The sequence below is a fragment of the Trachemys scripta genome, chromosome 15 (assembly GCF_013100865.1).
Source record: "Trachemys scripta elegans isolate TJP31775 chromosome 15, CAS_Tse_1.0, whole genome shotgun sequence".
Classification (NCBI taxonomy): domain Eukaryota; kingdom Metazoa; phylum Chordata; order Testudines; family Emydidae; genus Trachemys; species Trachemys scripta.
This window is the reverse complement of record NC_048312.1, coordinates 23787956-23814188: the sequence shown is the minus strand read 5'-3', so window position 1 is coordinate 23814188 and position 26233 is coordinate 23787956. Positions and strand designations below refer to the sequence as shown.

At 51.3% G+C, this 26233-nt stretch overlaps 1 protein-coding gene across 1 annotated transcript in view; it reads right to left on the bottom strand.

Annotated features, from left to right (window-relative positions):
- Positions 1-26233, bottom strand: part of KSR2 (kinase suppressor of ras 2) — a 288408-nt gene that overhangs the window by 73967 nt on the left and 188208 nt on the right. Inside the window, exons 11-15 of the mRNA XM_034791563.1 lie at positions 25340-25508; positions 15144-15185; positions 13343-13409; positions 4379-4427; positions 1577-1944 (exon numbers count right to left, since the gene is read on the bottom strand). Coding sequence (XP_034647454.1) covers positions 1577-1944; positions 4379-4427; positions 13343-13409; positions 15144-15185; positions 25340-25508 — 695 coding nt within the window. The remainder of the gene's footprint in view (positions 1-1576; positions 1945-4378; positions 4428-13342; positions 13410-15143; positions 15186-25339; positions 25509-26233) is intronic.

Below are 26233 nucleotides of genomic sequence, written 5' to 3'. Positions count from 1 at the left end.
TAGGTGACCATTGGGTAAGGGGTAGGAGAGGAAAGTGGACAACTTGGACCAGGTTTTCAGGGCAGAATCCTTTCTAGCAGGTGCCTATAACAAGTGCATCCATTCTTGTGCCCTCCTTTTTTTTGCAGCTGTGGGCAGTGAGGTCTGGGGAAATAAGCACAGGGTTGGGAGTCAGGAGATCCTGAGTTCTAATCCTGACTCTGCTACTGACTTGTTGTATGGCCTTGTGCACATTACTTCACCTCCATGCCTCAGTTCTCCCATCTGCTACATGGGAACAATATGTACAGACCTATTTCTTGGGGACATTGTGAGGATTCATTGGTTAATGTCTGTACGGTGCCTTGAACATGTAAAGTGCTACATAAATGTATTATTATTGTCTAGAGACTGGCTACCACCTGCCTCTCTGCTAGGGTGAAGAAACTGATCCAGTCTGGGCACCAATAATTGTGTAACTGCCCACGCATGTCATAACTTGACCATTGACCATGTAACTATTGGTTAAATATTATAGGGTGATTATTTTCCCTGTTTCTAAGTTGGACCCTTTCCGTGATGGCTCGCACAGCATTACAGGGGAACCCAGATACGCAGTATTTGCTAGCTTTCATTGTAATTACTTAAGGCCCTGTCATACGCTCCTGAGGCATTGCCCTCAGGAGATGGCCCAGGAAACTCTGCCATGCTCACTATTAAAAACTGCTGTCTACTGCTCCCCATGGGGGTGCGGGGACCTTCAAACCCAGCAGACCCTTGAAACAGATGGTTGCAAATATTTCACAGCACCAGCAAAGCACCAAGTCATCTGTAGAACCTGTAGGCAGTCTGTTGTCCTTACACAGTGGCAAACCACCACGTATTCAACTAGCTTACATAATTAGACCCATTCCCAGCAGAGAAGCACCATTCGTATGCTAGTTTTCAGAAACCGTTGTCACTTGGCTTCACACCCCAGTCAAGCGGATAGCGCAGCAATTCCATCAATTGCATTTAGAGAGCTACGCTGACACATTCACGCCCAAAGCGTGTAACGTCCCTCCTAGTTCAAGCCAACAGCACTTCTCGCTCATGACCAAATTCAGAAGCCTTTCCAAGGCGCTAATCAGCATAATCTATACTGGGCATTTCAGTTGTCCAAGGAGGTCAGTTGTAACTGCCTCTAGAGGCACCTACAGACAGCTGTAACATACCAATGGCAGGCTCCTTGCTGTCAATTACATCAGCCAGACTTTAGCCATCAACTCCTATGCAAGCAGAACTGATCCCTAGATCTTTGGTTCCTGAAGAAGAGAGGCATGTGTCCCAGAGGATGCTAGAGCCTCCAGAACCTCTGGTCTCAGACATCACAGCCACATATACAGGTTCCAAGTGCCCAGGCCTCTCTCTGGTGTGCCAAAGCATCGTCTCCAGCAACTCAGCCTGGAGAAGGCAATGCCCTGTGTTATAAGGCAAAGAGAGCCCAGCTCCTCACTGTGACTGCCCGGGCTACAACATAGCTTTGACGGCCTGCCCCGCACGTTCTTTAATGGATTAGCGACAGCTGCCCAGCTTGGTGGCAGAGCCCACAGCTTACCTAGTGATGATGGCGAGGTGGGGAGGGCTCATGCAGGCCCCCATGAACAGCACCACGTTCTCGTGCCGCGTCTGCCTGTAGGCCATCACCTCCCGCTTGAAGGCCTTCAGCTGGTCCTCGTTGTCCCTCTCGATGTCGATGAGGCGTATGGCCACCTCGCCGTGCCAGCGCCCATGGAACACCTGGCCGAAGCGCCCTTTGCCGATCAGCTCTCCGATCTCCAGCTGCTCGAAGGGGATGTCCCACTCCTGGAGGAAGATGCTGGTCTGGCTGGCCTTGCGTGGGAAGTGGCGAGCGGAGAGGAGGGAGAGGTTCATCTCCTCAAAGTCGTCCTCAGACTCTTCGGCCTCATCGTTCCCCTCCTCATTCTGCGGGGAGACAAGTGGGGTGGCTTGCCTGAGCGGAGTCAGCCAGCACCATTCTCACAGCCTCTGTGCATTCAGGGAGCAGGGCCGGGAAGGGAACATGTGCTTCCACTACTTGTGCATGGAACACGTCACTAAACCAGGTGGCTTTTTGCCAGCACACGTGTTTCTAAGAACCCAGGCATGGTCTAAACCACATCCTGGGAATGCCCTAATCCCCTACCTCTCCCCTCCCCCGATTCTTCCTCCTCCTCTGGGTAGGTGGCAGATGGAAGATTTGGAAGAGACCACACCGTCAAGGCAGTCTATTAACCAGATGGCAGGGGAGCTTGAAGAGGAGGTGCCAAGACTCTGCTGAGAAGGGGATTAGCTAGTGTTGTAGCAGTGCTTCTTGGAGGCTGCTTGAGAGTGAGGCCAAGAGTGAGGGGCTGGGGGATTAGGATTAATAGGGGTCACAAGCAGAGCCTAGGAAAGTTGGAGTGCATGAAAACCTGCCAGAGCTCCCGTCTCTAGCACTTCTTCAGATATGGAGAGAAACCTACCAGGTGCATGTGGAGAGCACCAGAAAGTTTGCTAGCGACTGCCTGGATCTAGCCAGACTGCGCTTTGGGGCATTGGAAGGGGGAAATGAAACATTTGTTTGCAGTGAATCGCCATGGAAACTTGCAGACCAAATACTCAAAGCAAGAGGTTGAAACGCAACAGTTGATTTTCTTGGATAGCTTTTCTGACACCAGCACTGGAGCCTTCAAAGCTCAGCCTCGCCTCGCTAAGATTCCCCACCACTACTGCGGTGGCCAGAGGGCGGCAGACTGAAACTCCCTCAGAACTATCCTGAGTTTGTTTCTTCATGAAATGTCTTAGCAAGTTTTGTGTAAATTTGAGAGTCTAATCCCCTATACCCACACACAAAATACAGATATTCCCATACAGACTGTACTGAAATAAAAGAGAACTGGATAAATTCATGGTGGTTAAGTCCATTAATGGCTATTAGCCAGGATGGGTAAGGAATGGTGTCCCTAGCCTCTGTTTGTCAGAGGATGGAGATGGATGGCAGGAGAGAGATCACTTGATCATTGCCTGTTAGGTTCACTCCCTCTGGGGCACCTGGCTTTGGCCACTGTCGGTAGACAGGATACTGGGCTAGATGGACCTTTGGTCTGACCCGGTACGGCCGTTCTTATGTTTTTATGTTATGTAAATATAAATACATTATTTGGCAAAATTCTGCTCGTTTATACTGGTGCAAACTGCCTTCAACAGAGTTGCAACAGGGTAAACAAGAGCAGAATTTGGACCGTATAAAAAAAAAAAAAACCTCAGAAGAACGGTAAGTAGAAGATCAGACAGACACACACGATTAGGATAGACACATACTTGAGCTGATCAAATATGATTCACGGGTGAATTTTGCCATTGTTCATTGTTAATTAATTCAAATAATTTTTCACTGCATTCAGAGCGCCCTGGCAGATACACACATTGCTGTGATGGACAGATAGATTTGAAGGTAGCCATGAAGGGACTTTGCTACTGCAGTTGCTTTTAGGTGGAAGGGGTTCAGGTATTGTAGTGATCTATAACCCTACGATAGACAGACAAATTCAAGGATTTACAAATTATCAGGGAAAACTAGAGAGATGTAGGCCAGAGTGTATCTATGTTATTGGACTAATTTCTGTTGTCGCTGTGACACATGTGAGGTCTGATCTTCTGCTCTGTTGCACTGATGTAGCACCATAGAAGTGAATGGAATTACATGGGCATAAAACCCATGCAAGTGAGTCGAGAATCAGGCCCTGTCGCTTTCAGGATGAGATTTTTAGAAGTGCCTAAGTGACTTGAGAGCACACGTAACATTGAAAGTCAGGGGAACCTGTGCTCCTAAATCACTTGGAGCCTTAGGATGGTTTTTCAAATGTGCCTGTTATATCTATGCTCTGCACCTGGTCTGAGCAGAGACCCACCATTCTGGTATCTGTTATCAAAAGTTTAAAAGTCTGTGTTGACCCCCTTATACCCTTCCTCCCTCTGAGCTACTGGGGATAACAGGGCAGCAATCCCCCCTCCAGCCTGGTTCTCGGTTTGTTCCCACTGCTGTTCAGCAGTGGTAATTCCACTAACGCCAGCATAAGTGGGAGTAGAATCAGATCCATCCATTAATTCAATTGCAGGCCAGTTAACAGTGGAGATGCAAATTTTATGCCAGCTTCAGTGCAATGCACTCTGAGATGTATATACTATAACGGTCCATTAAGCACAATGCTGAGGCCAGCCAGCTCCATATAACTGTCTCTGAGAAGAGAGATAGATCATAAAGGGGGCAAGATGCCAAAGCATTAGGCCGTGGCAGGGTCTTGTTTTAGGTTGTAAACTTTTCCTTTCATTCTCCAAAGGAAATAAAAAGCCTGGGGTAGCATTGCATGTCTCTTACCTCGGAGGTTGGCTCCACTTCAATTTGAAGCAATGGATTTCCTTCAAGGCTGTTAAAAACAAAACAAATTAATATGTCACCATGTGCACGGAAAGTTCCCCACGTTCTGTGCCCTGACACTGCACCGCAGCACCGGGACATGGCTATAAGCTCCCGCTTCCCTCCAGCTCAGCCTCCCCCAAGACAAAAGAAAACAGCGTGCAGGAACCTCGGGCTTGCTATACGCCTTGCTGACATGCTAATTTCAGAGACAGGTCTGAATGGGCCCCCCCCTCCCCCCCAGTTTAGAAAGTTCCAACCCCAATTCTGTGGCTTGAACCCATCACCAGTTAATATAACAAGGGGGTCTGAGAACCAAAGGATGCCCCGGTCCTAGGAAGGCAGGAAAGTGCATCGTTCTCTCTAGCACATGTGCTTGGAGATGAAGCCGCAGGTAACCCCATCTATTTGGGGTAAAAGAAAAGAGGGATTTTTTGACTGTCATAATTTTAGAACTTCTGGGTCACCAAAAAGGGAGGAGTGTAAAGACTTCCTATACAGCTTGGATACCAGCTCCCCATTGCACCTGGCAAGCAGGGCTTGGAAACAGAGATAGCCTTTATAGTGCTGGACGTAATTATTATGTCACTATGGTGCCTCGGATAGGCTACGAGTCTGACAACCTTAATGACACTGGCTCCGTAGGGCCCTGAGCTTGCAAAGGCCAGCCTTTACTCACAGCAGTAGCCCCACAGAGCTACCAGAACCACTGAGGTGAACCAAGTTCCTCACACACATTCGTGCTTGCAGGACAGAGCACAGAAGAGTCCCAGGTGCTGCAAAATAACTATGGAGACATATCCTGTGCTCCTTGGCGAGGTTTTACTCTGTCCTTACACCAGGGACCCGATGGAGTTTGCCTAAATAAGGACAGAACCAACACTGATTAGGAGCCTCGGGGTCTTGCCCAGGACCGGTATTTTATCAGACTGGAAGCTCTTTGGGGCAGGGGTGGTATTTTTGTTCTGTGTTTGGACAGCATCTAGCGCACTGGGATCGTGGTGCATGCCTGGGGTGCTACCATAGTGTCAATAGCAATCAATAAGGATTCACAGTAAGGAATTCGCAAAGCAGTATTAGCAGTAACAGCGTGGATAGTTTGTCGTACCAAAGGATGACAGTACTGAAAGTAGATACAACGGAGATTGTTGGTGAGAGTAGGAAAGCATGCCATAGCCCTGCTGTCCACCTTGGTGTAATTGCTATTAGAGTATCAGAGACCATTACAATATTTGTTTCTGCAAACCGCTGTTATGCACTGCTCGGTTTAGGCTGAATTATGTGCAGCTGCCGATTCAATCTTTCATTTGTATGTTACTGTCAGGCCTTGTCTACACTGGCAAGCTTCTCTTTCTGTGCTGTAACTCCGGAGGTGTACACACTGCCAAGCCATTTATTGCGCAGAAACTGAGCATTGCAGTGCTGTACAAAAATCACCCTGACGAGAGGCGTACAGCTTTCTGCGCCGGGGCTACAGCGCCATGGTGCCAGTGTAGACACCCTGGTCGATTACAGCGCTGCGATTGGCCTCCAGGAGGTGTCCCACAATGCCTGTTCTCGCCTCTCTGGTCATTGGTTTGAACTCTACTGCCCTGCCCTCAGGTGACCAACCATTATCCCCACCCCTTAAATTCCACACACAAGGCGATCCCCCCACTTGGAGCAATGCCAAGCTGCTGGACCTCATCAGCATTTGGGGAGAGGAGGCTGTGCAGTCCCAGCTGTGCTCCAGCCGTAGGAATTATGATACCTACGGACAGATTCCACAATGCACGACAGAAAGGGGCCATGACTGGGACACACTGCAGTGCAAGGTCAAAGTGAAGGAGCTGCGTATCGCCTACCACAAGGCGTGGGAGGCAAACCGCCGCTCCGGTGCTGCGCCCATGAGCTGCCGGTTCTACAAAGAGCTGGATGCGATACTCGGTGACGACCCCACCTCCACTGCGAAGGCCACTGTGGATACTTTGGTGGCTCGTGTGCCAGTCGAGAGTGAACCGAGCCAGGAAGAGGAAATCTTGGACGAGGATGTGGAGGGGGACCCAGCGGCAGAGGATGACTCGGAGGTCACAGGTGCTCTACCCCGGAGGAGGCTAGTCAGTCACAGCTGTCGGATCTTGGCGAAGCACAAACAGGAGAGGAGGCCCCTGGTAAGTGGCTTTGATTTTGGGAATCGCTGAAGCGAGTGGTTGGGGGCAGGAGGGTTGCAGAAAGCAGGCTTGTGTCTGTATGACGCATGTACCACCACATGCCTAGTCTGAGCGGCGGAACAGGGTGTTGATTGACTCCCTCACTTCACGGGAATCTGCCTCAGAGATCTCCAGGAAACTCTCATGGAGATACTGGGCAATCCGCTGCCACAGGTTCTTTGGCAGACCTGCTTTGTTTCTTGCCCTATTAACGGTAACTTTCCCGTGCCACTCTGCCATCACTGGGGGGGACCATTGCTGCACACAGGCGAGCCACATAGGGGCCAGGGCGGAAGCCGCAGGCTTGGAGAAGACCCTCCCTTGATTCCCTGCTCACCCTCAGCAGCAAGATATCTTCCATAATGAACACAGCCTGTGGAAAATGTGGGGACAGTAATGATTATAAGCCACACATCCCCCTACAGTGCTGGCTCTCCCCAAGAGCCACGTGCCCAGTGTACAGTATGGTCCTGGGACACTGATTTCCCCTGCTCCTGCAGCTACTCACCATTTTGGGGGAGCTTGTGGCTTATGTGTGCTTGCCTGGGGTCAGCCAGTTAGTGACAGGTATGTGAACAGTGGCTGTGTTTTAAATCAGTGGCCTGTGTGTTGCAAACAATACTGCTGCTGTAAAATGTTGCATTTTGGCTTCACAGATATGACCTTGGGAGCCCAGCCTCCCTCTTTGTTAGCGCCGGCTAAACGGCAGCGCAGAATTAGAAAGCAGCTGCGAAGAACTGAAGAGGACTTTCTGCGTGATGTCATGATGCACTCCGCAGCCGAAAAACAGGAATTGAAGGAGTGGCAGGACTGCGAGAAGAGGGACCGAAAGGAGAACATGGCGCGCCAGAATAAAGCCATGGAGTAACTCTTAAATGTTATGGAGCGCCAAGCGGACACGCTCCAGGCTCTACTAGCAAAACCGAGCAGCTCCACGCCCGTCCACCCCTGCAGCCGCTATCGCAAAACTCTTTCCCATGCGCCACCCCCCAGACACTGCCAACACACTCTTATCAACCTCCTGGCTCCAGTCTGTACCCGCTGCATTCCACTCCTGCCCCATCACAGTCCAGCACTGCGGACTCCCAGTACCCACTGCACTCAACACCCATCCCTCTGCAGTTTAGCCCTGCTGAACTACAGTACCCACTGTACTATACTCCAAAGGAGAAGGTTGGATATGATACCTGGACATACACAAATCTTTAACCGTCCTGGGACCCCACCTCCTCCTAGGACCCTTCCCCACCCCCCTCAGTGCTGATGTGTTTTTTTGTTTGTCTCTCTCCTCTGATTGTTGTTTTTTAATAAAAGGCTTGGTTTGGTTTGAAAGCAATCTTTATTCCATTAACTGAAAGCAAACAGAGCCCTGCAAAGCAACAGGCAATATTCTTACACCTTCATAGTGCATCATCTGCACCAATCACCATCACCTCCTAGCATTACAAGCACTGCACTCCCGAGCCTAGCAACAAATATGAGTGGCTTTCAGCTTCAAATTGCTGCCTCAAGGCATCCCTGATTCTTATGGCCCAGGTCTCTGGCTGTTCAAATTCAGCCTCCAGGCGCTGAGCCTCAGCGGTCCAGCCCTGAGTGAAGCTTTCATCCTTCCCTTCACAAATATTATGGAGTGTACAGCACATGGCTATAAGCATAGGAATATTGCCATCGGCCAGGTCCAGACTCCCATATAGGCAGCGCCAGCAGGCCTTTAAACAGCCAAAAGTCATTCTGCACTTGCTCAGCCTGTTGTTGAACCGCTCCTTGCTGCTGTCAAGCATAGGCACCGACTTCTGCTCATGCCGGTGCGTGCTCGACCCCCTCTCTACCCCCAGCCCCACCCGGACTCCACCCCTGGCAGCCCCTTCGCCAAAGTCCCCACCCCAACTCCGCCCCCTCCTTGCCCCATTCCGACTCCTTCCCCAAATCCCTGCCCCAGCCCCACCTCTTCCTCACCTCCTCCCCTGAGAGCATCATGTTCCCGCTCCTCCCCCCTCCCTCCCAGAGCTTGCTACACCGCCGAACAGCTGTTTGGCAGCGGCAAGCGCTGGGATGTAGGCGGAGAAGTGGGAACGCAGCGCGCTCAGGGGAGGAGGCAGAGGTGGAAGTGAGGTGGGGCGGGGGGGCGGGGAGAGGACCTTGACTGCTGGTGGGTACAAAGCATCTACTAATTTTTCCCCGTGGGTGCTCCAGCCCCGGTGCACCCACAGAGTCAGCGCCTATGTCAAGGTGCCCCATGTGTGGCTTCATAAGCCACGGCATTAAGGGGTAGGCAGGGTCTCTCAGGATCACAATGGGCATTTCGACTTCCCCTGCGGTGATCTTCTGGTCCGGGAAGAAAGTCCCTGCTTGCAGCTTTCTGAACAGACCAGTGTTCCGAAAGATGTGTGTGGCAGGCACCTTTCCAGACCAGCCTGCGTTAATGTTCGTGAAACGCCCACGATGACCCACAAGCGCCCACAGAACCATTGAGAAATACCCCTTCCAATTAAGGTACTCGGTGGCTAGATGGTCTGGTGCCAGAATTGGAATGTGAGTGCCAACTATCGCCCCTCCGCAGTTAGGGAGTTCATTTAGGCAAAGCCATCCACAATGTCACGCACATTGCCCAGAGTCATGGTCTTTCGGGGCAGGATACGATTAATGGCCCTGCGCGCTTCCATCAACACGAGTCCAACAGTCGACTTTCCCACTCCAAACTGGTTAGCGACCGATCGGCAGCAGTCTGGAGTAGCAGCTTCCACAGTGCAATCACCATGCGCTTCTCCAACGACAGGGCAGCTCTCATTCTCGTGTCCTTGCACCGCAGGGCTGGGGCAAGCTCATCACACAGTCCCATGAATGAGGCTTTCCTCATCCAAAAGTTCTGCAGCCGCTGCTCGTCATCCCAGATGTGTATCACGATGTGATCCCGCCACTCAGTGCTTATTTCCCGAGCCCAAAAGCGGCGTTCCACTGTGGTCAGCACCTCCATGAATGCCCCAAGCAATGTCGTAGCTACTACACATGGTGAGATGAATGCCGCACTCCTCTTGCCTTTGTAGTTTAAGGAAAAACTTCACTGCCACTCGTGACATGTGAGAGCGAGAGCATATTGGTCAATGGTGCGGGAGCCATTCCTGCAGACCGAAGAGGCAGAGCGCGCAGTACACAAACCGTTGAAAGATGGCACCAAATGCGGACAGAAGCACAGGGACTGCTGGGATGCGAAGCAATGCATCATAGGGCATTGGGACAGGACCCAGGATGCCCCGCGACCCCCTCTGCCTTCCCACAACTCTTTGCGGCAGAAGAGGAAGAGATGCTCTGTGGGATCGCTGCCCAGAATGCACCGCTCTGAATACGGCTGCAAGTGCCACAAGTGTGAACATGCTAGTGCACAGGCAGCTGACAGTGTGAACACACAACAGCGGTTTCCCTTCAGCACTCTCTGAGCAGCACTGGAACTGCTGGCGCTGGAACTCTGCCAGTGTAGACATACTCTCAGTTAAATCCTCCAGGTCCCTCTATCCCAGACCGCTGTACCAGTTTACATCCAGTGAAGACACTGCTTTGTGTCCTCTCTGCACACTCCCTTCTCTGGTCATTCCTTCTCGCTCTCATTTTAGGTATTTTACATTTCTGGAGCCTACTTCTCATTTATACCAAGACTAGTTTGCCAGAGCAGAGTAATGAGGCCTTAAGTGTCAATAAGAATCAGGTCTCAAATGTTAAATGTGGTGGGGGAACCTTTCAGAGGAAAATTTTAAGACAAGAACTGACCACCCTGTCACGTGCCAATGTAAATTTAGAAAAAAGAACAGGAGTACTTGTGGCACCTTAGAGACTAACAAATTTATTAGAGCATAAGCTTTCGTGGACTACAGCCCACTTCTTCGGATGCATATAAAACCTGTAAATTTAGAGTTACTCCACTGGAATCCATGGAGTTATAGTTGCACAAAACCAGTATAAATGAAAGTCCTGATAGTTTAATTGGCAAAAAACTACGCAGATGAAAACTGTAGCAAGTACCAGACTAACCCACAACCATGTTGCTTCTATGTTTTATACCTGCTGTACAGTCAGGTGAGCAGTTTTCCGCCCCTTGCTTTTAATAATAGTATAATAATGATACGTATTTCTAAGAGTGTAGAGATTATAGCCTGCTTTCCAAATCGACTCACTGCTTCTCAATTACTCTGGTGGTAAATCTAGAGTAACATCAGTGATGTCAATGCAGTTACTTCCGATTTTCATTGGTGTAAGTGAGATCAGAATCTGGCCCAAAGCTTTATAAATTCTCCACATACCTGAGCTTTCTTTACTACAACATGCCTCTTATGTGGATGTATTTATTTATGTACCAGAAGGCAGGAGTGACAGCTGTACAAGCCATCTCACAAGGTCTAAATATGCTTGAAGAAAGCAAGGGGAATTTGGGTGTAAGATCTCCATCTCTCTCCTGCATTCGCTTGAGTTGCAAAGTGGACTTTAACCTCTAGTTTGACTCAGACACAGGCTATCAAATAACCATCATGGCATTATTTGTCAAGCCACCAGAAGCTCTGCCTTTGTCATGCAGATGGCCTCACTTGGACACAGATGCAATTCTTTAGCCCCCCCCCAAAGCAGGTTACCAATCTATTTAGAAAAGTGTGGATGATACTGATCGAAATTACATTTCTGTTTGGGCTGAGATCTTATCTGCTAAATTTCTGAGTTATATAATCCTTGAAAAGTGGAGTTTATAAAAAGGAACGGCAACAGCTCCTGAAATGTAACAGCGCTGCTGGATGCTGCTAATGCAATGCTGATCAGAGCATTTGCCAGGAAGATCTTAGGGAACACTGAGCTAAACAGGGAAAGCAGCCACAAGTAAAAGCAAAAACAAAGGCCACTGGGGAGAGCTTTTCCTAGCTGCCAATTATATACCAAGTTTCAGGAGTTATTTAGATGCCTAATGCAAACTTTAGGGATCTTAACAAATATTATTGGTGGAGCTGGGAGTGCTGCTTTTATTAAGGTTATCCAGTGCTTCCTGTTTTCAGTTGCATCGAATTTTTCCAAACTTTAACCATGTGGCTGAAGTGGATCACTTGATGATTACCTGTTCTGTTCATTCCCTCTGAAGCACCTGGTATTGGCCACTGTCAGAAGACAGAATACTGGGCTAGATGGACCTTCGGTCTGACCCACTATGCTGTTCTTATGAAGTTTTCCATGATAGGTGTCTGCTTCAGACTGTTTTTTTTTTTATTTATTTTATTTCAGACAAAACGGTATAGCCGTTTCTGAGAACGAGGCTGGGGGAAAAAGTATTGCAACTTTTTCTTTGAACAGCTCTCACGTCCCTGTGCTTTGAAATAGGAGTTTGAAATTTGGCAGGAGCCTGGCCTTTGTGTCAGGAATGTGCACCCCAATTTGACCAAATTATAAGCCCTTGGAAAACTGTTAGTTTGCACATGCTCAGAAGAGACTTCTTAGATTTTTAGCCCCTCAAATCTTTGAAGATTCCATCCTCACTGAGCATGCTCAAGTCTCTCACAGCTCCTAGTGCTGACCAGACTGCACATCTCCACAGACCAACTGAACACGCTCCATCCCAGGGCAGGGGCAAAACCAGACTTTCCCTGTAATTGCTGCTCCAGGCTGGGCACTGGAACAGATTGCAGGCAACCCCCTGCTGGCACCCAGGCAGCGTGGTGGAGGAAGGAGAGGGAACAAAAGCCAGACCATGGGAGGGGATAGGAGTAAATTACAAGGTGAGACTGAACTGGCATTAGAAGAGGTTCAGAGAAGGGCAACTTAAATGATTAGGGGTTTGGAACGGGTCCCATATGAGGAGAGATTAAAGAGGCTAGGACTTTTCAGCTTGGAAAAGAGAAGACTAAGGGGGGATATGATAGAGGTCTATAAAATCATGATAATGTGGAGAAAGTGAATAAGGAAAAGTTATTTACTTGTTCCCATAATATAAGAACTAGGGGACACCAATGAAATTAATAGGCAGCAGGTTTAAAACAAATAAAAGGAAGTTCTTCTTCACACAGCGCACAGTCAATCTGTGGAACTCCTTGCCTGAGGAGGTTGTGAAGGCTAGGACTATAACAGCGTTTAAAAGAGAACTGGATAAATTCATGGAGGTTAAGTCCATTAATGGCTATTAGCCAGGATGGGTAAGGAATGGTGTCCCTAGCCTCTGTTTGTCAGAGGGTGGAGATGGACGGCAGGAGAGAGATCACTTGATCATTACCTGTTAGGTTCACTTCCTCTGGGCCACCTGACATTGGCCCCTGTCGGAAGACAGGACACTGGGCTAGATGGACCTTTGGTCTGGCCCAGTCTGGCCGTTCTTATGAACGGGACGGTTAAGGAGACTGGGAGCCAGGATGGAAGGGGAGGCTGGGACTGCATACGCCATGTGCCTCTTTAGCTCAATCTTCACATCTTAGTGCTGTTAATCCACAGGCAAGTGACAGAGCACCTGTCCCCACTGGGATCATTCTGATCAGTCCCCTGGACTTCTGGCCCCAGTCGGACAGGAGGATCTATCAGCACAGGTCTACTTACCAGAATAAACCAGTTTGCCTCTTCCATGGATGACCTTTGCCCAGAGCAAGCAGGCAGCTGTCAGTCATGCAACCAGTGAAGGGACCTGTGTCCCCAGCAGGTGATCCTCAAGAGCGGGGGTGCAAGGGAGTGAAGAACACAACGTGAAGAGGAAGTAAAAAGACAAGGCAAGCAACCCACTTACACTGGATTAGAATTCACTGGATGAAGGATAACTTGAGGTGCTCGGGTCGGTGTCTCAGGCACAACATCTGAAAACAAAGGAGAGCTGAGTGTGAAAATGGAGAGGAAGACACACTGTAGGTAGAGCAGAGCTGCCATGAGTTTAGTTTCCAAACTAGGCAGTTTGTTTGCAGTAAGACAACCATTATTTTCTGGGGTTTCCCCAAGTCCCTGGCCCACAATCTCTTCTCACCGAGATGGTGTTACACCTGCATAAGGGAGAGGAGAATCAAGCCCAGTGTCTCTACTTCTCTCTTCTATCCCATCTCAGAACTGTGCCCAAACCAAGACTATGCTGACATCAGCACTGCCTCAGCAGTGGCACCTCCAGTCAGTCAACCAACCAACGTGAGGAAGAACTGCCTCTGACAGGGGAAGGCCCAGCCAGAGGCAGGAGACCAGGACGGAGCATTCAGGGAAGAGGGAGAAGGAGAAAAGGAAGTCTTGTTTCAAAGGGAGTCAGGTGAAGGCAGGGGAAGGGCCCTGGAGAGGCAGGGGAAAGCACAGAAGGATGGCTCGGGAGGAGAAAGCGGAGAAAGGGAAGAGAGGTTGGCAAGAAAAAGGAAATATGAGATGAAGTGGCTACATCCCAGCTCCCACTGAGCACTGCCTATAGGCCCACTTTCCCATGGCACTGCACCTACTGGAGCCACAGACAACTGGGCAAAGCAGGGACAAAAAGCTACCACACCAGGATGCTCCACGTCCCTCAGCACTTTGCACTTCTTTGCACAAGAGCCTGTGACTCCACGAGGAACAAAGCAGTGGAGAATCAGGCCACTTCTGGGCTTGACGGAGGCAGCTGGTGTTAGACTGGAAGGGAGACCCCTTGGACAAAAGACCTTGAGAGACTTTACCAGTTCCTCTGGACCTTGTAGTCAGTAAACAAGGCCAATGAGGAGCTTCTCCAGCTGGCACTGGTTGTCTTGGTTTAATGTGACGTTCACCCTTCACAGCCACAGCCAGAGGAAGCAGATGCTTCCACAGCTACTTCTTGCCCTTGGCAGGTTTCTCCTTGCATCCTGCGGCTGACCCGCCCCTCCCTCCCACGCCATGGCTCGCAGCCATGTGTGCTGAACGTCACCTCGATGTTCTTCTCTAGGCTCAAGAGCTCAGCTGACAAACAGTCACAAAAACCAAACCTGCCTAGGGATGGATTTAACCTTAAAAAAAACCGACCTGTTTCTTACCCTCACGGCTTCCCAACCTCCTTTCACCTATCCTCGATCAGAGCAGGGGAAAACCCTCCAAACAGGGCTTCCCGCCAGTTCCTTTTCCTCATCTAATACTACATCTCTCCTCCCCACAGAAAACCCTAGCCCTAAGGACAGCCTCAGACAAGACCGGCCCACTTGAAAAACACTGCAAACTCTTGGGTAAATTTACTCGCTGTAGGGTGAAACTCACCCCTGTGCAGAAAGCCAGCACAAGGCATGGGTATCATTCACCCCCACACCCCCATATTCTGTGAGATTTAAGCTGACCCTCTGCACAGGGGGTGAATTTCACCCTCAATAATTTAGTCAAATCATTCTCATATGATTTGTTTCTAGAAGGAACACATCCAAAACCCCTCCCCACCCTCTAAGTCCCAGCTGATTAAAGACTATCCCCCACCCCATGCACCATCCAGATCCCTAAATGATGACAGTAAGGCATGCAATTCAGGACAGGAGGAGTATTGCTGTTCCTAAATCAGAGAGTGGTAACTCTGCATGCACTACGGTACGGCGATTGATTATGATCACTTTGAAATGACTTACCTGGGAAAATGAACTGCTGCTTGTACTTGTAGTAGTGGGAAGCTTGCAATGGAGAAAGGAAGAAGTTAAAAAGTGAGCAACGTCAGGGCAACACAGCACAATCGGAAGGGCGCCGGCTGCAAAACCTCTACATCCTGCATCACAGAGCATCCAACCTCTGGAGTAAGAGACCAGAATTGGGTGTCTGATCCCACTGTCCCACATGGCAGCACAGGGCATGGACTTGCCTTCAGTTAAATCTCTCACAAACACACCCCGTTTCCTTTGTGTCTGTTAGTTAGGGTACGTCTACGCTTCAAGCCGGAGATGTAAATTCCAGCTTGAGGAGACATACCCGCGCTAGCGCTAAATTGAACTAACATGCTAAAAACAGAATGTAGCCACAGCAGGGTGGGAGGGGTAGCTGCCCCAAATGCACACTTAGCATCTCAGACAGGTGTGTACTCAGGTGACTAGCCCCTCTTGCCACTCATGATCCTGCGGCTATACTCTATTTTTAGCTTGTTAACCCGATCAGAGCTAGCGTGGGTATGTCTCCTCGAGGTGGAATTCACACTTCCAACTTGAAGTGCAGACATGCCCTTAGACTGTAAGCTCTTCAGGGCAGGGACTGGGTATTTTGTACCTTGTGCAAATGCCAAGTCTGTGGACGGCACTTCAATAACAACAGCCATGACACAACTAGGTCCCCAGGCCAGCATCTGGCTGCTTTACGTGCCCTAGATCTGTTTAGGAGCCATGTTACCTATCAAAATTCATTCTACAGTCTTCCGCTCTTAGCTTAGCAGTTATGCAGCATTTTGCTGCTGAGACTTCCAAAGCCACCTGAGGGATTTGGCCACCCAACTGAAACCCAATGGGATTTGGGCACTTAAGTCCTTTGGACTCCTTTGACATTTCTAGACTACATGTCTAAGGCACCAGGCACCCATTAAGCAACTGATTAACTAATGAACACTGCACAGGGGAGGCACAGCTGGTAACTCGAGGGCAGTTAACAATCAAGGATGGCTCTTAAAAGGTGTAGGGAACAGAAAGACCTTTGATATGATTGCTTCTTACCATGCCACTGGAGATCAGCCAGCCCATCCTCTCCCTTCCCTGTCAGTGCCATCGCAGCGCAGTAGCTGGGCCAAGACAGCTCAGTGCCCAGGAAGTGAGCGGCTCTACTTACAAAAATGTGCCCACCACTGTTGTCCCCGTAGCACAGGGGTGGCCAACCTGTGGCTCCGGAGCCACATGCGGCTCTTCAGCAGTTAACATGCGGCTCCTTGTACAGGCACCGACTCCGGGGCTGGAGCTACAGGCGCCAACTTTCCAATGTGCCAGGGGGTGCTCACTGCTCAACTCCGGCTCTGCCACAGGCCCAGCCCCCACTCCACCCCTTCCCCCCTCCTCCCCTGAGCCTGCAGTGCCCTCGCTCCTCCCCCTTCTCCTCCCCCCCAGAGCCTCCTGCACGCCAGGAAACAGCTGATCGGGAGGAGCGGGGAGAGAGGAGGAGGTGCTGATCAGTGGGGCTGCCAGTGGGCGGGAGCAGGGGGGAGCTGATGGGGGGGTGCTGATGTATTACTGTAGCTCTTTGGCAATGTACATTGGTAAATTCTGGCTCCTTCTCAGGCTCAGGTTGGCCACCCCTGCAGTAGTGCAAACACCCCCATATCCCCCTCCCCCATACAGCTACACTTACACATTGATCAAAATCAGCACAACCAGTCTCAGCCCCATATACACAACTCACACGCAAGCCCCTCAGACGGCAACGTGAGAAAACAGATGAGCTTAGGGTCTCTCTGTGCTGAGTCGGGAGGTGGGATTACAGTGCGTGTAGACACATCCGAGCTGGTTTGGATCTAGCTAGCTAGTCGCAGCAGCACGGGCAGTGGCACAAGCTAGCCTCCCCCGGTTCAGGACCCTGGGTATGTACTGGCTTCACCCCTGTTGTTCTTCAAGCTAGATCAAAGCCAGCCTGGGTACGTCTACACCTCTGACTGCAGTGTAGACATACCCTAGAGGCCTCTGTCTCTACCAGGACCATGGGGAAGGTGAATTCTAGCCAAAGACCCTTCTCTGAAAATGCCCTGCCCTCATCCCTTCAGTGATCAGTCTCGGGATTGTTGTCAACAGCCTCCCGGGTGGGGTCAGCTGTCCCAGTGGCAGATAAAGAAGGGTGCATCTCGCAGGTAGCTACAGCTTTCTAGATCAATAGGAAAGGAAGTGGCACCTAGCCAGTCAGAGAGCTTCTAGGGGACACAGGTGAATTCAGTTCTAGGTCTCACTGACAGTCTTCATAATCTAAATCTGACACACTCAAGCACACCCCCCCTTCACGCTGTCCCTACAGACAGGTGTGATGGGCACAGCTTTCCTTGCTCTCCATCCCCAGGTACCCGACTGGATCAGGTCTGTGAAGGACCTTTTCAGTTCTGGTCACCTCCGACTGTAGAAGCCCCTCTGCGAGCAGATGGCTGCCTGCAGGACCCATTACCAGGCCTTTCTATGCAGGTTATTTCACCTCTGAATTTTTTCCTGTTTCTGTCTCCCTCCAGCTCCATCTTTCTGAGGCCTCTTTGCCTTCGCCCACTTTATTGGCTTTGCCCAAAGCGGCAGACTGTCCAGCCCACTTGGAGCCGTTTTGTGTAAAATATAGATGTTCAGTGTGCGTATGGTACAGCATCCCAGGAGTACATGATGGCCACTATATAACAGGAGTGCTTGTGGCACCTTAGAGACTAAGAGTGGGCTGTAGCCCACGAAAGCTTATGCTCAAATAAATGTGTTAGTCTTTAAGGTGCCACAAGGACTCCTGTTCTTTTTGCGGATACAGACTAACACGGCTGCTGCTCTAAAACCTGTCATTATATAACAGTATCTACACATGGAAACTTTGCACAGCAGCTCCAAGGCACACAAAACACAGACAAACGGTGACAGTGACCACACAGGCAAAGACCAGGGGAGCTCTCTTTCCTCCAGCACAGGGGCATTTTGCCGATCAGAGGGGAAGGCAGTTGGTTGGTGTTTTGTATGGTGAGAAAGGAACATTTGATACTTCACAAACTGAAGCCTTCTCCTCAGTTCTAGGGCAAGAGCAGACAGGTGCAACTCCATGGGATTCCTACAGCCCATGGTGCCCCTTTTCTCTCAGCCTTGACCCCGGCTCCACGAAAAGCAGACACCCACCATCTGAATGGAAGGTGAGTGCTTCTAGCCAAACAAAGGGCCTGATCCTTCCCATAAAGTGCAGCTGGGACTGCTCCTCAGACAGCCTGTTGGAGGGTAGAGATGATCACACCTCATGTGACAATGCACCAAGGAAGCAGAACAGTGGGCCCCTTTCCTGGTGATTTTTACATCTCAGGTAGATGTTTAAAGCCAGAAGGCTGGGGCCATGTGTTCTTATACAGCTGAGAAATGCAATTATACTCTAGAAATCATAGAATATCAGGGTTGGAAGGGACCTCAGGAGGTCATCTAGTCCAACCCCCTGCTCAAAGCAGGACCAATCCACAGACAGATTCCTGCCCCAGATCCCTAAATGGCCCCCCTCAAGGATTGAACTCACAACCCTGGGTGTAGCAGGCCAATGCTCAAACCACTGAGCTATCCCTCCCCATTATCTCAGCCCTGCTCTACACTACAGAGTTAGGCAGCTTACGTCGACCTAACTCTGTAAGTACCTACGCTAAAATGTAGCTCCCACCGACGTAACTCACCCACTCCACTGACGTAATAGCTCCACCCCCGCGAGAGGCGCAGTGCTGAGGTCGATGTAGTTGGGTCGACGCAGTGTCAGTGCGGACACTGCATTGCTGACTTCGATCATGGCTGCCATTCCGAAGCCCCACAGCGAAATTGGGGCAAGTGCTCCCAGTGAGGACACCAGGAGCGTAGTGTGGACGTGCAAAAGCGATGTAATTACTGCGGTGACTGTATGTCGATGTAAGTTAGGTCGACTTCAGTTTGTAGTGTAGACTTGCCCTCAGTCACTGCACTTACTTCAAAACCCCACTCCAAAAGTAAGTCCCCCACCATGCTACCCGCTCCCAAGGCCAGCTTTCCAGAAGCTAGCCGGGGCCATGAAAACCCAGGCTAGGGCGCAATGCTGTGTCAAGATGGTGCAAGTGGCTGACCTGGGACATGGCTGAACTCGCAGGGATAAATGGAGGCATTCCAAACCTAACCTGAGGTCCCTTGGCAATGGAAAATCTGAGTATGGTTGTGGGAATGGGACGGGTAACCCACTCTGGGCCCGAAGCCCCCGGGCACAGTCCAGACACTAACCGGAGCAGGACACGTGGGAGCTGCACTGAGGGGCACATCGAGTCAGCCGTCAACAAGGCTTCTTGGGAGCCTGGGCTGAAACTTGAAGCTGCTTCTGCATTGCAGAACTGCTGCAGAACCACCTGCCTTCTCCCTGGCACGAATCCCAGCCCCACACCACGCTGTTCCCACAGGGTCTCTGGGGTGCAACACGGTTGAATCAAGTCCATATGGCAGAAGAGTCACTTCTTCCACCACCAAAACGCAGTCCCCTCTGGAATCGCTGATGCAGCAGCGCTACACAGTAGCTACGGGCGGCCGTGAAGAACATTGGAGTCAATGAAAGCAATGGGGGATACTCAGGGAACCCAAATATAATTATACAGAGGAATTTGGCCAGGCCATCAGAACGGACCCCCGGGTTATTGTGAAAAGCACCATGGACTCTTTAAAGACCGCAAGGGACAGCGACTTACGCCCCGGTGGAGCTGTGCCTCGCTCTGCTCCAGCTGAACCCGTTTACGCTAAGAGCTGAATTTGACCCCTGGGGCCAGGTGCACAGCTGGTGTAAATCCGCAGCGCTCCACCGAAGCCAATACAGCTCTGCTGATTTACACCCGCATCTCCCGATTAACTCCCGAGACGGTGTGACGGGAACTACTCTCCCCCGAGCGGAGATCAACGGGGACGCCTCTTGGCTTCCCGGGGAGAAGTCGCTGCATTTCAAACCTCCTAACCCTGTATAAAGCTTCTGAAGAAAGCTGAAATTCTTGAGCCTAGCATCTTGACAGCAGTGGGACGGGCTGCCCGGGTCTAGCCCTCGCCCAGAGATGAAAAAGCATCCCAAGCACTGCTCGGTGTCGTCTCACTCAGCGCCAGGCCGCTAACGAAACACGTCAAGACAGCGTCCCTCGCTCTGCGTTGCCACGCAGGTAACAGCTTCGGGAGTTTGAGCTTTCCTGACTTGGTCTCTCTGCTCCTTGCAGAGGAAGTGAGGCTGGACTGCCTCGGAGACAGGCGATCCAGAGTTTACTCCGTGCAAATGCCAATGTGTCTAATTAACTCATTGGAATGAACTCGTCTGATTCAGTGGCGATGACTCACGTTATGGGCATCTGTGCCACCACTGCAAGCTGGCGGCTCTAACGGCCATATGCCTCCAACAAGAAGCTGCTGCCACTGACTTTTTTGTTGTTGTTATTTCCACTTTAAACAAAATTCATCATCATTAAAACACATACAATTGAAAACACAGGTGTGGAAATCTCTCCCTCAGGCAGACAGTATGGAGGGGGCGCTCACATCTCCCCGGAGCTGAGGGGACCACGCCCGTGCAAAAGCATCCTGTCCCACACTTGTCGGACAACGGGAAGAGCTTTGCCTCTATGATATTGCAGATCAAGGCCGCAACAGAATCTGTTCTGGGCAGCACTTTGAGGACCCTAGTCCCTCTGATGGGGAGAAGGAGTTGTTAGTGGAGAAGAGAAGAAGCTAAAAATGGGATCGTTAATGAGAACTCAACCTCCCGCGCTCCTCGTGGACACTGGCTCTGTTTAGCCAATCCCAATGGGAAGCCAGATAGGGTGAGAAAGCTGACTCGGGAAGAAGGAGAGGAGACAATGAGATGAGTGAGTGGGGTACCCAGGCCAACGGGGCTCCTTCATTAGCCCAAGTTGTATCGCTTTGGAATATCCTAGACCCATTCCACAAAACCGCTCCTGAGAACCAGGCACAGGGCATGTTGGTAAATTCCCTCCTAATTCCTGATTCCAACTACAACACGTAGGTGCTTTTAAATCCTCTCAGTCACTACAGTTGCTAGCAGTTACCTTTGAAAGTAATTACTGGATGTAATAATACTCAAGAGCATGTACCTGCTGCTTTGCATCCACAGACCTCAAAGTGCTTCACAAAGGTGGGGTCAGGATCATTACTTCTATGTTACAGATGGGGAAACAAAGGCACGGAAGCCCAGTGACCCACCCAAGGTCACACAGCAAGTCAGTGGCAGAGCTGGGACTAGAACCCTGCCCAGCATCCTAGCCCCCGTATCACGGTAAATGCACCCCGGCGACTGCCACGGCAGTTCTAAACTGCAGGGAACCGCTGGTTGTTTCTTGGTGGCCAGCACTGAGCCCGGAGGGACATTTCAAAGCTTGCCCCTACCTGCCTCCTCCCATGCACTAGGACTTGTTGAAGGGTAGCGCAGGACTCGACATGGTCTGCATGTATCCTACCCCCAAAGGAGCCTTTGTCCAAAGCAGAAAGCCACAGGCCTCTGCTCATGGGAGGCCAAGGAATGGCCCAGCCAGGACTGTTGCAAACCTGTATCGTGATGCATGGTGCCCCTGCATGAAGAAACCTTGCACAGCCCCTGCTTGGTGCTGGATCCAACAGTGTGGACTTAAGCCATTAAGCAGAGTCTAGAGATAGGACTCGTTGTGTGTGTTCTGCCTATTACCGTGCAGCCACGACGCGAACCAGAGCCTTTGGCTCTAGGGGAAGCAGCCCAGACGAGGAGCCCGAATGGAAGCCTCAGCACTGCTCTGGGTTTCCTCAACCAGAAGTCGCTGTTTACGCATCTTGTACCTGGCCTTGGCCATTGCCTTTGGTTGGTTGCTTTCAGGAGGCTGTGTTCGGGACTGAGCAGGGGCTAGAGCAAAATCACAACTCTGCCAGGTTGCTCAGCATCCCTGCCTGAGTTTCCCCATTTGTGCAATAGGGATAAGCGGGACGTACTGCATCTATCACACGGGAGAGTTAGGAGACTTCGTTCACTTACTCGTTAAACGTCCCGTACCTGCATTTTTTTAAATGTTGAACAAACATCCCAACGACCTGTGGTGAAAGAGGAGCTGCTAATGGGCCTGTGTGTAGGTCAGAAGCGTTGACTTCCCTGTTTTAGATCGGGAAATATCTTACAGAGAGTGCCCTGTGCAGTTACTAGATAAAAAAACAAATGCCACCCAATACCGCACATTGTCCTGAGCACTCGCTGTTCCTTCTCAAGCAACTCTCAACAAGGCCATCAAGTCTTCAAGTGTTTCCTTGCAGCACTTCCCATGGCTTCATTGTTTCCCTCAATTGTCCATTCTGACTTTCTAATGAATGCCAATTGCATGTGGATTTCTGGGGAGGGGAGGCTACAGACTGTTTGCAAAGGAGGCAGCTCAGAGAGCTTAGAGACGGGAGACCCTGGCTGCTGCTGGCAAGCTGCTCTCCCCACTCCCCCATCTGGCAAAGTCTGCTACCTCTCTGGTGACCGTTACTTATTCCCAGCTCAATCCCCCTCCCCGCATCTCTCAGCCTTTCCAGGCGATTCAAGGAGATGAGGGGCAGGATCAAACGTAGCCAAGCAGAAAGGTGTAAGATCTGGTTTCTTTAGGACAGCTGTACCCAACTGTTTCCCTCCTGGGACTCCATGTTACCTTGCTCCCATATAAGGCAATGAGGATGGGTATGGCCCTTCATGGTCTGGTGGTGACCCTTAGGCTGAGAACGCATGCCACAAAGTAAAATCACCAGTGCAGCTCAGAAGCCACTGACCACGCTGCTGGGCCACAGGTCTGATTCCAGCCCTGGCTGACAGAAGGTGAAAGTGGTCATCAGTGGGTGGCTGTTTAGAGGGCTTCAACAAGAAAATGGGTGTTGATTCTGGTTAATGGGTTTCTATGACACAGGAACTACCAAGAACAAACGGGCACTAACTGGCAGGATCACCAGAATGGGCGAGTATTGCCTGGGCCATGAAGAATGGCCTGCCTGCCTAGAGAATGAATGGGCCGGGAGAGAATTCCTGCTCCTAGAGGTGGTGCTTCCCTCTAGGGTTGAAATGGGCCAGTGAGTGGGGATTCAGTGACTGTTCTTTTCCGGAGGCAGCCAGCTTGTGCACCAGAACCCAGGCTTTCATTGAGGACATACCTCTGTGTGGTGGGGCGGCTGCCCCACGCCTGGAGAGTGTGGGCTGCGGCAGGCCAGGGTGCCTGCATATCCCGGCATCCAATAAGAGAAGGGCTTGTTGCGAGCCAATCAGAGCCCAGATTGGGGACAGCCAATCAGGGCCAAGCTCAGCCATATAAAAGACTGCTCAGGGAGAGAGCGGTCAGTCTGTCCTAGGCCTTCATAGGGGAAGGTCTGTCTCCAGAGCTGGGAGACCAGCACCATGGACAGCGCAGCGCAGCGCAGTGCAGGCCAGCCTTGGAGAGCGGGAGAAGGTCCTACTCCGTAGCCTGCCCAGCAGCAGGCCTTGAAGGAAAGGGCCTAGCGGGAAGAAGGGCCGTTGGGGAAGCGGTCCAGAGGAACAGACAGAGGAGGAAGGAGAAGGAGGACAGTGAGGCTGTCACTAGAGGGGCTCTGGACCGGGACTCAGAGTAGTGGGCGGGCCTGGGTCCCCCCCCTTGTTCCCCTTGGCAGTACACCCAGCCATAGGCCGCAGGGAGCGGCCAGCCAAAGCTACACCAGATCCTGGACTGTAGGGATCGGACTTGGAGGTGTAGGACTGTTGATCATCCAGCCCCCGGAAGAGGGTGTGAATGGACAAAGGGACACTGTTGGAGGGCAGTGTTCCAGAAGAGAACACTGTGTGTCGGGAGCAACGTGGGTCCACACGCCAACCAAAGGCGGGACAACAGACGGGACACCACCAGAAGGGGGCGCTCTACTGGATCGAACCAATTCCCCGAGACGACCAGTAGGAGGCGCTGCGGTGGTGAGTCCCAACATTGTCACACTCGCCCTTCTGGCTGTGCAGTCGAGCTTCAGAACATGAATGGAATGGAACCAATACAGCCTAAAGCAATAGCTCAGAAAGGGGGAACTGCCCCTGTCCATTTTAATGTGCAACTAGCTCTGGAGTCTAATGATGGCAGCGGACGTGTCAACACTGCTCACTGTTTCACTGCCGAAAGCATGCAAAAGAAAGGGAAGGTGCCATCGCGTTATGAAAGATCAGCCGTGTCCCCACATTGGTATCTCAAGTGGGGGGAAGCTGGTTTGGGGAGGATACCGCTAATCCCCACCCCCATTTAACTCCCGGTCCTTCTATGGGGCAGAGGAGGGGCTGGTTGAGAGAGCCAGTATTCCCTCTGACCACACTTTGCAAATCATGGAGAGCTGAGTGCACGCAAAGCCTCCCACTGGAGTGCAGGGCCGGTGAATTTCAAAGAAACCCAGGAAGGGGCATTGCACTTGGACAAGAGGAGTCAGATCTTAAGGCCAGAAAGGACCGCTGAGATTATCTGGTCTAACCTCCTACGTCACGCAGGCCAGAGGACCTCCCCGCATCACTCCTGCCTCAAAGCCCACGACTTCTGGCAGAGCTAGAGCATCTCTTCTAGAAAGATACCCAGACTGGATTTAAAAACTGGAAGCAATGTAGAAGCCCTCACGTCCCTTAGTCGGTTGTTCCAGTGGTATATTACACTCGCTTCAAATTTTTCCCCGCCCCTTTTTTCTAGCCTGGATTTGTCTGGCTTCCACTTCCAGCCATTGGATCTAGTTATGGTTTTTACTAGATTACAGAGCCCTCTGCTCTCGGACATCTCTTCCCCTTGTAGATTAAGATCAAGTCACCTCTTTAACCTTCTCTTGGACAAATAGATGGAGCTTTGTCAATCGCTCCCCATCAGGCAGGTTTTCCAGACCCTGAATCAGTCATGTCACTCTTTTCTAAACCCTTCACAAGTTTTTCAACATCCTGTTTGGATCCCAGAAGCAGACCCAGCATTCCATAACGGTAATGAGGGAGAAGCTCGGCTCCCTGCCCTGGGGACGTATTCAGGTGAGATCCCTGCCAAGCCCTGGGAATGGACTCCCCCCTGGATGGGGGACTCAGCAAGTTCCATGTGACGGACTGATAACTGCCTTTGCTACAGAGCGATTTGTTCAAAGCCCCTCACGGCGCCTCCTGTGGGGGCAGCCTGCCCGCAGCGAGGTACCTGGCAAGTTGAACTGCTTCTGCTGCCGCGTGCACTGCGGAGAGGGGTGGAGGGGAGATGGCGGAGTCGCGCTGGGCGGTAACGGCGGGGCCGGCGAGGATGGGGTGGAGGATGTCGTTGAGGAGGGGTTGCTGCTGGAATCTGGCTGATAGGGTACCGGAATATGGTCCTGCAGGAACAAGGAGGGCAGGGGGAGAGGAAGAAGGAAAAACAACACAAGCCTATGAGAGCAGTGCAGATAGACCGACTTCACCACGCTCTGTCACCAGCGCAGCGTTCCAAGTCACTGTTTGGTTGGGGCTTTCAGAGCAGGAGGAACATGGGGCTGCAGCAAACACTGCCACCCAGTCTGTCCCGTACAGGCTCTGCCAATTCATCTGGCCCCAAGTCCCAGCGGCCGCTCTGCTTTATAGAGTGAGGTACGAGCGCTCTGCTCACCCCAGCAGCTGGGAGCCCCAAACAAGGTAAAACGGGGCCTGTTTCACCACTTTTCTCACTCTGTCCAGCCAACGTTTCAGATGGAGGGGCCTGATTCTCAGAGGTGCTGAGCACCGGCAGCTTCCAGTGGCTTCAGACGCAGCTGACGCTAAAGAATGAGGCCCCGGAGACCACCATTTTCCAAAATGGCTAGTGATATTGCTGAGGCATCACCCTCTGGAACCAGGGCCCTGGTAAACCAGGGCCAGGGCACCCAAAGAGGAACACCTCCAAAATCACTAGTCACTTGGGAAGGCCATGGTGGGAAGTCGGGCACCGACATACTTGGCTGGATGTTTGGGGTGCTGGGCCCCTGGCAGCATCTACGGACATCAGCAGCCACTATGGACCCTCGGCATGCCTGGAAATGAAACCGTTGGGTAGGCGATGTAGGTGCCTAACTTCACGCACCTAAGT